This window comes from Haliotis rufescens, unplaced genomic scaffold, assembly GCF_023055435.1.
Source record: "Haliotis rufescens isolate VD_foot unplaced genomic scaffold, xgHalRufe1.0.p SCAF_14, whole genome shotgun sequence".
Lineage (NCBI taxonomy): Eukaryota > Metazoa > Mollusca > Gastropoda > Lepetellida > Haliotidae > Haliotis > Haliotis rufescens.
In genome coordinates, this window is record NW_025963824.1 from 37,312,180 (window position 1) to 37,327,276 (window position 15,097).

At 39.2% G+C, this 15,097-nt stretch overlaps 1 protein-coding gene and 1 pseudogene across 1 annotated transcript; both read left to right on the plus strand.

Moving 5' to 3' along the window:
* Nucleotides 1-15,097, plus strand: part of LOC124150280 — a 73,281-nt pseudogene that overhangs the window by 35,678 nt on the left and 22,506 nt on the right.
* LOC125379178 (capping protein inhibiting regulator of actin dynamics-like) lies at nucleotides 11,413-14,507 on the plus strand. The gene has a single exon (XM_048395394.1). It carries the CDS (start codon nucleotides 11,884-11,886, stop codon nucleotides 12,349-12,351), a length of 468 nt encoding a protein of 155 aa, XP_048251351.1. The 5' UTR covers nucleotides 11,413-11,883; the 3' UTR covers nucleotides 12,352-14,507.

Below are 15,097 nucleotides of genomic sequence, written 5' to 3' on the forward strand. Positions count from 1 at the left end.
AATGGGTCTTTCTCGAGAGATTCGCATAAATACATGCGATGTTCTGCTGGGATAGGGAGAAACGTACTAGCTACGACTGTGTATAGTTGTATAGTTTTAGTCATGGTAGCTTCCAGTCTAGACTCGTAACGCACGTACAGTTTTTTAATTTCTTCATCGGCCGTGTTATCAATTTTTTCGATGGTATAATTTTCACCCAAATATTCTGAACATTTTCCACCGGCTGCCAAAGCAGCGAGTCTTTCGCTATGGTTATCTAAAGATTTATCTACATCTTGATCTGGTTCTTTGAGCATTTGTTCGATGAGTTTGTCACATTCCATAATGTAATACCTAAGGAGATCTTTAAGTCTAACATAATATAATATGGCATATCCAATACATCCCGTAATAATAAACTGTTGCGAATGAATGAGGATTTCAAGCCATAATATGTCATAATAACCGCTAATATTCAATTTATCATATTTTTTGCTATTTTTGCTATATTTGCTATATTTTTGCTATATTTGCTATAATTTTACCATATTTTTGCTATAATTTTGCATCATTTTGCTAAGCAATTGCATAAGCAGCTGGTTGATCGGTTTTTAATACAAGTTTACAATGCTTCGTTGAAGCTAACAGTTTTCTTGGTATAAATAACATCATTTTCACGTAGACATTCCACGAATGAATCTCAGTCTTTGCAATGAAACAGGGCTACCCATTTGGTCTGCCCTCTAAGATCTTTCAGGACAGAGTTGTATTTTTGAGTGAGAACCCAAACGCTATGCTGAGTATGCCGTCCAGAGAATGCTAAAAAAACGAAAGCATATCTTTCTTTTTGGTCGGTTCTTTACTCGCACTGCAATCATCTATTATGAAAAGGATTGATTCTCCTTTGTATTTTTCATGACATACTCGTAAACAGTCTTGCAAACGATCGCCTGGATCAACTCTGTGTAGCCCATCGTCATTCATTACCCAATCTCTCGATAGGTATGTTTTATTAACGCTTATAGTTGGGCACAGAATAATAATATGATTAAAAACGTCTCCATAATAACTTTCTAAAATATCTAGAATAAAAGCTGTTTTTCCAGAACCCATTTGCCCGCAGATGATATCGCAGTGCGGTTCTTTAGGTAAAAGATTATTAATAGATTGCTTGCACGAATCATCCATTCTGTATATTAAGTTGCGCATCCATAATCATGTACAAATAAATGTTTAATTTAACAGCCGATTCCTGGAGCTTCGTTATCTGTACAGTGACACCCTCGCTGGCATTTTCTGTTCTCCGCCCACTGATGTGTAGTTGGTCATCGTCCATGGTTCGCATGTCCAGCCATAGCACATACTTTGTGGTGAGGTATTCACCCATCGATACACCCCCGAGAGACAGATCTTTCAAGACCGCGTTAACTTCTGGGCTATCATAGTTGATTAGGAACACCCTCGATAGTCAATTCTACTTTTGTAATCTTGGGATTGTAGAACTTCTCGGTATTTCTTTTAAATGCATCGTAGGGGTCCTCGAACAACATTAAAATATCCTTCAACAACCTCGTGGGGACGTTTAGATTGATATTCCATGTCGTATCTTTTTTGTTCCTTGTGATCTTTCGGTGTTGAAGCACGCGATCGTACAAAATGGCTAAACTTCCGGTATACTGGTTACGAATTTGTCTGGCTAATTCGGGATCTGTTATCATATCATACTCCAGTGAGATATTGTCAGTGGAATAGCTAGCATCTTCAGCAGCTCTGATTACTCTAATGTAGTCATAAAAAGTTAGTTCGTATTCTAACCTATCGGGGGGCACGGGTGGCCTAGTCGTCTAAGGCGCCGCGATTCGCTGTGCAGAGTTGCTTCCCTTGGGCAAGCCAGAAACCTATGATTGTGGGTTCGAATCCCGGTTCATCCCGATTATGTTTCTAGGTTTGTCAGCACCATACCCGTGCTCGTGGGTTTCACCGAAGTGGTAAACGTCTGAGACCTGCATCACCTCGGGCTCTCCTCCCACATGAAGCTGACACGCCGTGATATAACTGGAACACTGTTAAAAGCGGCGTTAAACCCAACTCACTCACTCACTCTAACCTATCGCCTAGGGATGCTTGATAAAAGGGCATGTGACTATCTAGTATTTCAAAGTCTAGTGGAATATAGAATCGGTGTCCTGATGCGCCGGCAACAGCGAGATCTTTTACGACGGTATTATCACCATCTTCAGCACCCACACGCAGACAATGTGTTCCGATTACAAATACCTTGGTACTGTAAGTTTTCCCTCTCTTTATCCGTTCTCCAGAGATCCATGTAACAATAGTATACATTGCTATCGTTGATACTCAAAACCTCATTACCGCTAATTTAAATCGCGATTTTCTTAACGATAACATGACCTAAGTTCTGAACAGGCTCCCTGTTAAGGTCGATAGAAGTCAAACTAATTGTAAATGCTTGTCAGACAGTTCCCGGAACTAACACATCGTGTGCGCCGAGATTAGGAATGCGAACCAGAAGTTTTTGATTCTGATCGATGGTACTAGGGTTATTAGTTACAGTTACAGACTGACGAATTGCTTTAACCCCTTATGGATCTCGAAGTCTATGTTGTGGGTTTAACTTGCGTCCGTATTGCTAAGACATTGTCATATTGAAATTATGTAACCTTATGTTTAATATAAAAAATGGATAATTTTAACCTAGATAACATAACTGATACTAGAACAATCGAAGAGGATACTGATGAAACCAGCTTTACAAATCATAACGAAGAACTTTTACAATCAATCGTTAATGATTATTACGATGCCTTAAAAGAAGGCCAATTGGTCGTGACTATTCAAAGTTTACGATAGATAGTAAAGGAATATTGCGACTGCGTGGCGCTCCAGATATTGATCTTATGAATTCTCGTATTCTTAAGCCCCTAGCCTTGCCTACGATAGCTGCTAAACACGGTATCAGCACTGTTCGTAATAAGTTAGGTTTTGTAGACTACTCACAACGAGAAAAACTTTCCGCGAAGACTACTAAGGTTTTTCAGACTGTGTGTGATGAACTCGGTAACATAAATAATTTGGAAGAAAGCTCGCAGGTGGCCTTGGACGGACTCAGAGAAATCTTGGATACCTACTACGATAATTCCATGGTCAGTGTATCATCCTCGGAGTTCAGTATTAGGGAATTACGAGGTCTTGACAAGGCAATGCAGAAATGCGTGGAGAACTCATCAATAATATAGCCAAGCTATCCGAACTCGACAAGCATATAGCTTATGAGAAAAAAAACTTGAACAGGCAGGTGATGAATTCAGTAGACGCCGTGTTGTACAAAGATTGCGTAACTTAGAAGACAAAAGATCGGCCCGACCCGAGGCTGCTTCCAGTAACAGAAAGGCACTTCGTTCACAAATCAGACGAATTCGAGAAACTATCGATCAAGTCCTCAACGATGATACTACACTGGCCGATAAAATTAAAACATTGTTCAGAGAACAGGGGATAACCATTGCCATTATTTTGGGATTTATTATATCGACTTTGACTCTCGCGTTAACTGGTGGTACAGGAGGTGGCACACCCCCTAGTGATAGGGGTGGCATAAAAGAGTTGATAAAAAACCATTTAAAAGCATTAGGTTTAGCACTGGGAAAGCTCGCTGGGAAAGCTTGCTGGGAAAAGTGCGTCTGCACTTCCCGGTATAATAGGGAGTATAGTTTCCTGGCTCTTGAATTTATTAGCTGAGACAACCACTTGGCTTAGTCAAAACTTGTGAGCACTGATCGTAGCAATTGCAGGGCTGTTGTACATATCATGAGTAAACCAGCCGCGACTCCACCACTACAAGCGCTGTTTTTTCATCGATATGTTGTTGATTTTTAGCCTCAATATGTGGTGGCACTTGTGGTTGGGCGTTTGTAGATGTGTTAGTAGATATCTGTGGCTTGACTATTCCCGTTTCACCTGTGTTCGTTTGCGTTATTAATTTGATGTCATTTCTGAATTTATACCTGGTTTTTGTTGATCGGTAGCAATAACAATTTTATTATTATAGCCTATCACTTGACCGATCTTAAGTTCCATATTACTTGGAGACATGTTTAGTCCCGGCGCATAAACGTAGTCTACTTTGGATTGAGCGTACCGTAATACATCTTGATAACATTTTATACAAGATGGTATGTCAACTGGTGAATTAATAGCATCCTCAACATTTGCAACAAACTGTTTTTGTGCATCGAGTGCCGTCCCAAAACCAATAATGGACGTTCGTGTTTGCGATTGTGCACCGAGAATTGTCCATACATAAGTTCTTATTGATTCATTAACTCTTACAACTCCTGGGTTAGTAAATTTTTTTTTCTGTTTTATCATTAAGAAATTCATTCCAAGCGTTTGCGGTATGGTTGATTATTTTTTTTAACTAAATCATCGCTTTCTTCTTTAACAGTTTTTTGTCCACTGTACGGAACTCCTAGACCATGGTTAATTCCTTTAATACACCAATCTTTACTTGTAGCAAAATTAAATTCCTTACAAAAACGTTCATACGCGAACCTATTGTACGGATTATTTGAGGAATTCCATGCTCGATCCTGCGGTAATGGGGCACTAATTTCTTTAAGTATACGTCTAATCTGAGAGTACACGTGAAATAATAAAACAGACATATTTTAATCCTGGGGCATAAAGAGATACACCACATACTGTTGTGGCACACTATATGGCAAAGTTTAACTGATTCTACCAAAATTGCATTGGATTGTGAAACCAATCATGCAGCATTTTATCGCTAGTTGCCGTGAACCTGTATTTTTCAAAGATTTCAGGGAATTCAACAAAAAAATTAGCACCAGAGGCACTTACTAAAATCGACTGATTAGTAATATAAGTTGATTTCATATGTAAGTTATGATATAGTATCATTGTATATTCATATGTATGTCACACTCCTGGGAATAACAACTGGTCAGTCTATTGAACTGCTTCATACTATCGATAACTCGGATGGACAACTTGAAGTCGCTCTATGCGATGTAATGTATTACCCGCGGTGGACCAATATAAATGCTGCGAGAAGAAATAATGAGTTATTTATAAATAATAAAGAACACATTATACCTGATGGGTATTACAGCGTATGCTCACTCAATGATGAATTCTTTAAGCCTTTGAGAGTTAGTCTCACACAAATGAGTCGAATGGGATGCTGATTTTGAACTCTGGAGAAAAGAGTATAATTCTTGCCCGGAACTTGCAAATGGATTAGGAGTAGAAGTATTAGCCCCCAACAGAACAGGGCATGTAAACTACTGTCCAAAAGAAACTTGGCAGCCTGTTTGAAGTTCGATAGCGAAACAACACCAAAACATAAACGATCAGAATAAACTGTATTGTAAACATGAATATTTACCACAACCTTAGGCATAAAGTCATAACTATAACATGACAAGCGAATTAAATAAGGCTGGTAATGTTCAGGTGGGGTATGCAAAACAGTTTTTCATTACACCTGCAAATGACTAGCTCAGCACAAAATGACTACAGATGGTGTTTGTGTCACCCTAGTAGCGTGTGTGACCTCCATTGGCTTGAATGCAGGCAAACACTCTCCTACGAACTGAATTTGTCAGTCGCCTGATGACGTCACGTGGGATGCGTCGCCATTCTTAGTGGAGGGCCTGGATGAGTTCATTCCTGGTGGTCGGAGGTTGTTGTCGTCGTCGAATTTGCCTCTCCATGATATCCCAAAGGTGCTCTATGGGATTAAGGTCTGGTGAACGAGCTGGCCAGGGCAACACATGGAAATTGTTGACTATAGAAAGTTTTGCACGATGTTAGCAGTATGTGGCCTAGCATTGTCATGCTGGAACACAATACCCTGTGGTTGTTGACGAAGAAATGGAAGCACAACAACACGTAAAACCTCATCCCTGTAACGTACGGCATTCAAGTTATCGTTAATGATGACCAATGGCGTCCTCTCATCAGGACAAATGCCACCCCACACCATGACACTCATACCACCGAAGGGAACGACTTCTTCGACACAACAACGAACAGTACGTTCGCCTCTTCGACGACGCGGTGTCTGCCATCAGAATGGAACATACAGAACCTACTCTTGTCAGTGAAGAGGACACGCTGCCAATCACGCCGTTGCCAACGCCTAACTGTTCGCGCCCATCTCAGTCTTCGACGACGTTGTTCATTCGTCAACAGTTGGCCTCTGTAAGGTGTATAGGCTCTGACCCCTGCTGCCCTTAGTCTTCTGGCTATTGTCTGCCTGCTGACCACACGACCCAACGCCTTCGCTGCCGATGATGTCACAGGTAGGAATCGATTACGCAGGTGCAATGTGCGTAGGTAGAGATCTTCATGGGTCTTGGTCACCCTTGGTCTGCCTGTTCTTGGCCTGTCTGATGTACGACCTGTTACTCTCAATTGCTGGACCAAGTTGACAACGGTATTACGGGAGCAGTTGAATGTTCTTGCAACATGCGACTGTGTTGCCCCCATTTGCAGCATTCCTATAGCCCTCTCACGCTGTTCTTGTGTTAACCTGGGCATTCCTTTGGTGTTTTTTCTTCTTACTGCATCTCTAAGAGATAAACTTCGCAGTTTTTATAGCGATTGTTCACGTGCAATTTAAAAAAACCGTGAATAATGATTTTACTTCCAAAATCACTTTCCCACAACAACCTGTGCACTACACTTCAGTAATTGCATGAGATTTTATTCGATGGGTTTAGGCGACTGGTTTTGGCTTGGTTGCGTTTGGGTGAAAGTATCTGTATTTCAATAATTTCATTTTTCGAGTTGCCAAGTTTTTTTTGACGTCAGTTTAGTTAAATTACCCGATTTATATCCCTATAAAGAGTTGTGCATCCATCTTGATCAGATCAGTACAACGGTTAATATTCAACTCGAAAGTCCTTCAACTCTACTCAGATCTATTCGGGTCAAAGATGAAAAATACAATAGTGGTAGAACAGAACCTTTCTCATCATTACAATATAAAAAAATAAAGCGTGGTATTATTTCAGACCTCAAAATTTCTGTATTAGATGTAAAACAGGAACCTGTACATATAGGATACTTGAGTGTAACACTCCATATTATAAATAATGGTAGATTCATCAGGCCCTGGAACTCATAACCTTAGACAATGTAATACAATTGCGTTTTCCGATCTCGGAGACACAGAAGGATTTGGTAAACCCGGTACCGATGGTAAGTTATACGCTTTACATAAAATGTATACGAGGGGAAACAAGTTACATTCACAGGTAATGTAGGAGATTTAAGCGATGTCGAAGCTAGTAGACTCCATAAAAACACTTAATAAAATCTTACTTGCAACGATGATAATAAATAGACTATGGTTGAAGCAAACCACGAGCGGCTACTGAATATCGTCATTACCCCACCATATGTGATGATGGGTAAGGCACATAATTTAACTAAGATAATAAATAGTACTCGGGGCTTATATCCCATCAAGATGAAAAAGTGTGTTAGTCACCCCCCTGCCAAAAAAAACCAGGTCATGTAGTAAAAAATGTTAGTTTAAATTTGGTTACTGAATTTAACGATATTAAACAGAACTTGAGTGCAATACCTAATCTTTCTACGCTTATTATTGAAGTCTTGTTCTGAGATGCACCGGAAGATGCTTTCGAAATATTACCAGGTCTATCGATTAAATGGCTAAAGAAACACCAACGTCAACGTTGCAGTATTATTTATATTGGAGCATCACATGTTGCAACCCTTGAGGGGGTTCAAATTATAAAAAGTGACAGCATTTCTCTTACTAAGATATTCATGCCGTATAATATACATTTGATAAGGTTGATGTATACTCTCAAAACATTTAACAAGACCAATTAAAGACTATTGTATGATATAATAATAAACACTATGGGTTTATATCCCGCGCTCGATGAGGCATCTGAAAAGATGGAAACTGTTGATTGATTTCGATTACATCGAATAAGCGACATAAAACATGGAATAGAGAAGGAGAGGGGGTTTAGACTTGGATTGCATAACAGTGAATGCTCTCGACGGAGTTGATACCGCGCTTGTAACATGCTTGCATGGGACTCAATGTAGCCGGTGTTGGTTTATTATCAACTATAATCGCCGCACCTATCATTCTTGGCATGGAAATAGCGGCCGGAGTCTCAGGACTGGCAGGGATAGCGATAAAATTCATTTCTCGTAGGTTGCCAAAAAAAGCATTAAATCATGATAATATTTGGATACTCGGCGAAGCAAAGTTGAACAGCATTGAGGATCATTTTTCAACAGCAATGGCTGATTGTAAGATATCCAAGGAGGAGTTTCATTTTGTGTTGTCGGAACTCACCAAATACAATGTAATGAAGCAGGAGATTCGATCAAATTCTCGTAAGACCAGTGGTTATAGCGAAGACGAGAAAAAAAAGTTCATAGAACAGGGGAGGCAACAAGCGCGTCAATTATTCCGTGCCAAAACCAAAGAACTGGTTGGAGATTAAAAACAGATTGCTTACTATCATTAGATCACACCGCATTAAAAATCATTCATTCATTTAAACGAATGCTTACGTAAGTATATAATAATAAAGAATTACAAACCAACAAAGGAAGAACTCAAAAAAGCTATCGAAGCATCTATGCTCAGGGACAAAATTATCAAATGGAGAGAATTACCACAAGGTATATATTATATCAGTAATGTCAAACCAATCAAATACGGTCATCAATTGTTTCTTTCCAGTTACCAAGAAGAGTATATAGTCTGGTCTCCTAGTAAAATGAACGAAGAACTTAGTAAAAATGTTGAATATCACTTCGTTAAAAATAATGGTATACATATGAATAAAAATAATAGAGAATATTTGCATTATAATTTAGTTTAATCTCATGACGATTGTTGAATCGCATCATCATTTTTGCATAAAAAATTCCATCTGTAGTAGCAGTATAGGTTTATAAATCTGACTCCAGTAGAGTTGCGGCAGAACCCCCATTACCTATACTACTTGTTGGAATCTCTAGAAATGATGTTAAATACAGAAGAATGTTTTATCGTGAAATACACTAAACCTCGTCCCTCGTTGTTCTTTGCGTATCTCTCTTATCTATAAAGACATACAAAATGTATTACAGTGACATAGGACGGGGTGAAACTTTTATCTTTCCTTTCATCTTCATGTTACAATAAACTCACACCATGCTGTCTGTTTTGTTCTTGTTTGAGGGGGGCACGGGTGGCCCAGTCGTCTAAGGCGCCGCGATTGACTGTGCAGAGTCGCGTCCCTTGGGCACGCCAGAAACCTATGATTGTGGGTTCGAATTCCGGTTCGCCCTAATTATGTTTCTAGGTTTGTCAGCACCATACCCGTGCTCATGGGTTTCACCGAAGTGGTAAACGTCTGAGACCTGCATCACTTCAGGCTTTCCTCCCACATTAAGCTGACACGCCGTGATATAACTGGAATACTGTTAAAAGCATCGTTAAACCCAACTCACTCACTCACTCACTCACTCACTCTTGTTTGAATTTTGTACCAAATAATTCCCACGAAGCGGGCCACTGTTCTGTGAAACGATTGTCTCTGTGAGGTATGCATGTGTTAATTAGGGGTGACTATTGGTCTGGAAATCACTATTGCAATAACTATTGATATTGAAAGAAACTATTGCGATACCTATTGATATTGCAAGCAAATATTGCGATAAATATCGATAGTTTTCAGTGTATCATTTTAGATGGATTTTAGAGTTGAATTAAATATTGAAACTGAAGTTTCCTTTGAATGTGATAACAATAACAACAAATGAAAAGTAAACTTTGAGATATGACTGATTTGTTGTTTTTTTTACCCTAATAATTTAGGAAAAAGAAAATTCATATGTAAATTACTACCACTCATGATCAAAAGAAAAACAAATTTGTACAGCATTGCATGTTATTAATTGATGTATTTAATACAATCGAAACTATCGATATTCCTAACTGAAATCGATACAATTGATCGGAAACTGATTTAAGAATCGATTTATTGACTTTAAGTGCTTCCCAATAGCAATATATCGATATTTCAATTTATCGTGACAACCCTAGTGTTAATGCACTTTCCCATCTTTTTTTTATCAGGGTTTGACAAGTCGTTCACAAGGGAGGCATTTTACTTATATTAGGATTAACATGTAAGCTTATCTCGTGAAGGCTGAAACAATGTTTTCAATCGTTGCTCCGCATCATACATAAACCAGTATATCACGAATGTGCTTTGTTGTCTAATATTGAGAACATATGTTTGTGGTGTGGAATTCGATGCTAATGACTATTTGAGTATTTATCACAGTCAATCCTGAAATATGTCACGATTACACCCTCTGTAAACACAAATCATACTTGCAGGAATCCCGATGGAGAGTGAAAGGTTCATGTATGTTGAATAAATCTTTGATAAACATTTAGCATTCTATCATTGGTACACTGTCTGCTATAAGGACATTGAATAGGAATAAACACAATGGTGTTGATACTATTTTCTTTTCATTTCAGATTGTTTAACAGGCATACCCATTACAATGGCTTACAAAGGTACGTCCCTATGCAGACATGTGTTCAAGTTGTGCAGGAAAACTGGGTGGAAACTGTATGAGCTGCTTGCTATGGTGAAACCATGTGGGGGGGGGGGGGGGCTGTGTCATCATGTGTCACCAACATTACATTACTTACTACAACATACAAACAAACACTACCTTTATTATGACAACAGTGATAGGTGCTACTCGTTTGGTGGGCAAGCCATGTTTACCCTTTAAGCGAAAACCTGGTGTCATGGCAGATGTTCTGTCTTTTACGTCATGCGGAATCTTGATTGGAAGACTTGATCTCTGGCGTTGATATTTTGAATTGAACTGGTTAATCAAGGAGTTAGACCTGTTTGCTGATCATTGATTAATCGGGTAGTCGGGACTGAATAAAACAAGCGAGCTTTGCAATCATGTCAATAGTATCTTACTGCCGCAATAATTCTGGCACTCGTGTCCTTTTTTTATCTGACACACCGATATTAAGTATTTTGTTCTGTTTGAAACGATGCAAATATATTCCCTATGAAATTGATCTAACCGACAGACATTGTGATCATATTTATGGGACATAATTATTACCTTGATAATTAAAACTTAGACAGAAATAGTCAGTCTTCCGCATTTGCATTTGACTGAAGATCAGCTGACAAAATGATGTAATTCATAATCCTTTGAGTCGTGAGTGTAAGACTGTTTGCATTCTCTTTCACAGGGAAACGTTCCAGCTTCTTAGACAGGGAAATTCGAATGGTACTTGTAGGAAAGACTGGAGTTGGTAAAAGTGAAACAGGGAATACAATAGCTGGAGCCGGAAAGATTGTGAAGATATTTGACTCATTCGCAAGAGCAATGTCTGTTACAAAGAAATGTAAACAGCATTCCTTTAAACGCTTTGATTACGACTTGCAGCTTGTTGATGTCCCAGGTTTTTGTGACACAGTAAAATCACATGACGACATAAAGGAAGAGATAATGAAATGTATAGGCATGTCATCTCCTGGAATACACGCCATTCTTTTCATCGTGAGGGTAGGAAGGTTCACTGAAGAAGACAAAAATACACTTGAAAGGTTCCTGCGCTGCTTTGGAGAAGAATCAAAACGATTTGTGATTATTGTATTTACTTGAAAAGATGACTTGGAAGCGGATAATGATACCCTTGACAACTATCTAGGTGATTGCCCAGTGACACTGAAGAAGTTTCTATTTGATGTAAGTCGTCGCTGTATTGCTGTCAACAACAGGGGGACGGATCCAGAGAAGGAGAAATTTACCAGAGACCTGATCAACATGATAAAAAGCATGGTTGATGCCAACGGCGGCCAGTGCTACACAAACGAGATGTATGAGAGGTGTGAGGCTGAGCTTCGAGAAGCTGAGAAGAAGGAAAAACTTGAAGAGAAGAGGGAGAAGCAGCTCGAGGAGAAACTCAAGCAAGAAGCTGCTGCCTATGAAGAACAGTTACAGAGCCAGGAACTTAAAGTGCAAGAACTGGAGAGACAACTTCAACAAGAAAAGAAACGGATGGCTGAACAAAAGGAGACAGCTGCAGAGGAAAACATGAAGAGAGAAGTTCAGAAGGTGAAAGATCTTCAGAAAACCATTAGGGAAGAACATGAGCGTACGAGAGAAGAAATGCGACATGAAGAAGCTCGGAAGCAGATACGAGAGAAAGTTGAAAATAGCGACACTAGTTACTTTGGAACTGCTTACCGATGGGTAAAGAGCAGGCTTGCTTCATTAAACCCATTTTCATAATGGTAGCTGTATGACAAAGAACTGTAAAAGCTAGATTTTCAGTGATTCATTCATATAATTTTGGTCACTACGTTTACATTTATGTTACTTTATTATATATTCAATAGAACAGATTTTTTTATATACATTTCTTCAGATCCAGGCTTTGAGGTCGACATTTCAGTTTTTTCTTGGTACAATTGAGCAATGCTCCTCATTCGAAGAGCGTCAGACGACTCATGGTCAAAAAGTCTTTGAATGAGGATTGAATAAGCACCATTTGGGGCTGGGTTTATATCCAAAAAAAATATTGTTCCCGAAAATTCTGAAAACAAGTTATTATGCTTCAAACCAGACCCTCGCCTCCCACACCCTTGAACTTACGTATATGTATATATCCATGTGCATGGAAGTGTTCACGAGTGCCTGTGTGTGTTTGTGCTTATACCTGTCCGGAATAATGTCGGTTCGATAGTGCTCACCACAGTTGAACATGAATACCCCATTCTGACAGTGACTATGAACCCACCAGTGCCTGTTATATAGCCCGTTAAGGCCGAGCCCCAGCCATGGTAGCAACTTTTGGTATGGCGCGGTCAGGGGATCGAACCACTGACCTTACGCACTCCCTGCAGATGCTCTATCAACTAGACCACAGAGGAACATGTGACCCATGTTTGGTTCACCTCCATTTTTTATTGAGAAACGTCTGTCGATGAATTGGTTTCTGGATGTAGTATGGAAAGTAGCGTAATGTCATTAGGTTTGTCTTAATGTTACTACAGTCTTGTTCGTCTTGTTTACTACTTGGCTTTTGCGAAATCTGTTTTTAAATAATTTACCATGCTTTGTAACCTAGGTATGTATAAATAACAGCTAGATAATGTAATGAATAACTGTTTCTCATGTTTTGGAACTATGCCATGGGAATAGTAATTTGGCTACCCTTTCATTTTCGCCTTTACCTTATTGCCATTTTGCCGCGGTCTTACTTTAGACATGTGTTAGATAGTTCCCTTCTGGCAATATCTGCCGCGGAAGGTTTGAGCACTTCTGTTATATAATCTGTTCTGGACGTGTGTCTTATGATAAACATATGCCATAGAAACACTATGTAGTCACCTCTATCTACCAATTTAACTATTCAGGAAAAAAATGTCCACATGAGTTTACCGCATTTTACTCCAAAGGATCGCTACTTTTAAAAAGGTAATACCCCAAATTGTGTACATCTGTTGAAATAGGCGATGACAATATTGCGTTAAGCCATGTTTAATAGAGCAAAAGTCACGTGACATGTAATGTCTGCAAAATACATGTGACCAATGATCAATCAGATCACTCATCAGAATGAGAGTAAAACTGAAAAACACACATATTCTGACAAAAACTCCCAGTAGCCCGTATGTGACCCACGTGATGCGTTCACAACCTGACACCGCTTCTCATACTTCTCTGGGTGGTCGTGTAGCCTAGTGGTTATAGCGTTCGCTCATTAGGCCAGAGACCCGCGCTTAATTCCCAAACCTGGGTACTATGTGTGAAGCCCACCGTTATATTGCTGGATTATTGGTAAAGCGGTGTAAAACCATACTCACTCACTCAATCTCATGCTCCCATTAAGTGTCTTGATGGTTGCCAAGGGAAGATTGGTTCACTCTTCAGTAAGAACTCTTCAGTCACAAAGTGATGATGTCTTCCTCCAATCCAGTCTTCCCGCTGTGTGGTAGAACTCTGCCCCATGTCGCTTGGTATCTGTAGCTGGCATCTGCCTAATTCTTCGGTTGTCAAACGACATCTTTAAGGGAGCATAAGTGAATTCGGTTGTTGCAATCCTAGTAGCAAATGTTGTTGTGCTCTCTGATAATGATGTGCCAAGATTCTGCCACGATACGAATGAACGCTCGTTTTCAAGCACCTCGTGCACTTTTTGCCAATGACTGCATGCCTCTGTACGTGAGATACTTTAGGGGTAATCCAATCATTGTGTGCAGGGATATTACAATGTTAATTTGTTGGATGATATTGTTTAGGTATCATCAAAACTTGATCCTTAGCAAACTTTGAGTAGTATATATCAAGAGAAGTTAAATGTGAAACAATGTGTTGAGTTGCATTCTTGGTAATTTTCTTCTCTTTTAAAGATTTCTTTGTTAAATAAATTTATAAAAAATGTCTTTTACTTTTCTTATTGCCTGAAGGCAGTTTATAGCAACAGCGATATGTGATGTGATCTCTGTTCACATTATTGGACAATATCGCGAATTGTGTCAGAAATAATGATACTATGACCACATTAAATGGCACCCCAAGGGAGAATAACCACAATATTGGACGTTGTTGAAGTTGTAAAGGACAAAACCAGCTCCGATATTTTGAATTAAGAATGTTAGCCCTCACCAATTTCACTCTTCCTCTGGCTTACATTCTCAGTCAAGGCCAACTAATATTTTTAATGATTAAACACGATATTAAACTCAAGGACATAAGAAACGTCACCTATTTTCAATGCCACAAAATAACAAAGCTATGTTTTATAACGGTTATTGTTGTATTTGAAAACTGGGTAATTTACAAAAAGTGTGCATAAACACTGACAAATCCAGTGGTTTATCGACATGTTTTGCACAGAAGGTTAACTGTCTAATATTCGATCACTAATAAAAATGAACCGCCACTTTAAAAAAAGTTAGAGTTAGTTAGAAAAAGCATCTAACCTGTCAATATCTGGCGTGTCCTCCCCCAGCTTCGATGCCGCCTGTGACAC

What these genes read in the sequence shown, in the direction of transcription:
- LOC125379178 (XM_048395394.1), top strand. Translation starts at nt 11,884, where the DNA reads ATGATAAAAAGCATGGTTGATGCCAACGGCGGCCAGTGCTACACAAAC.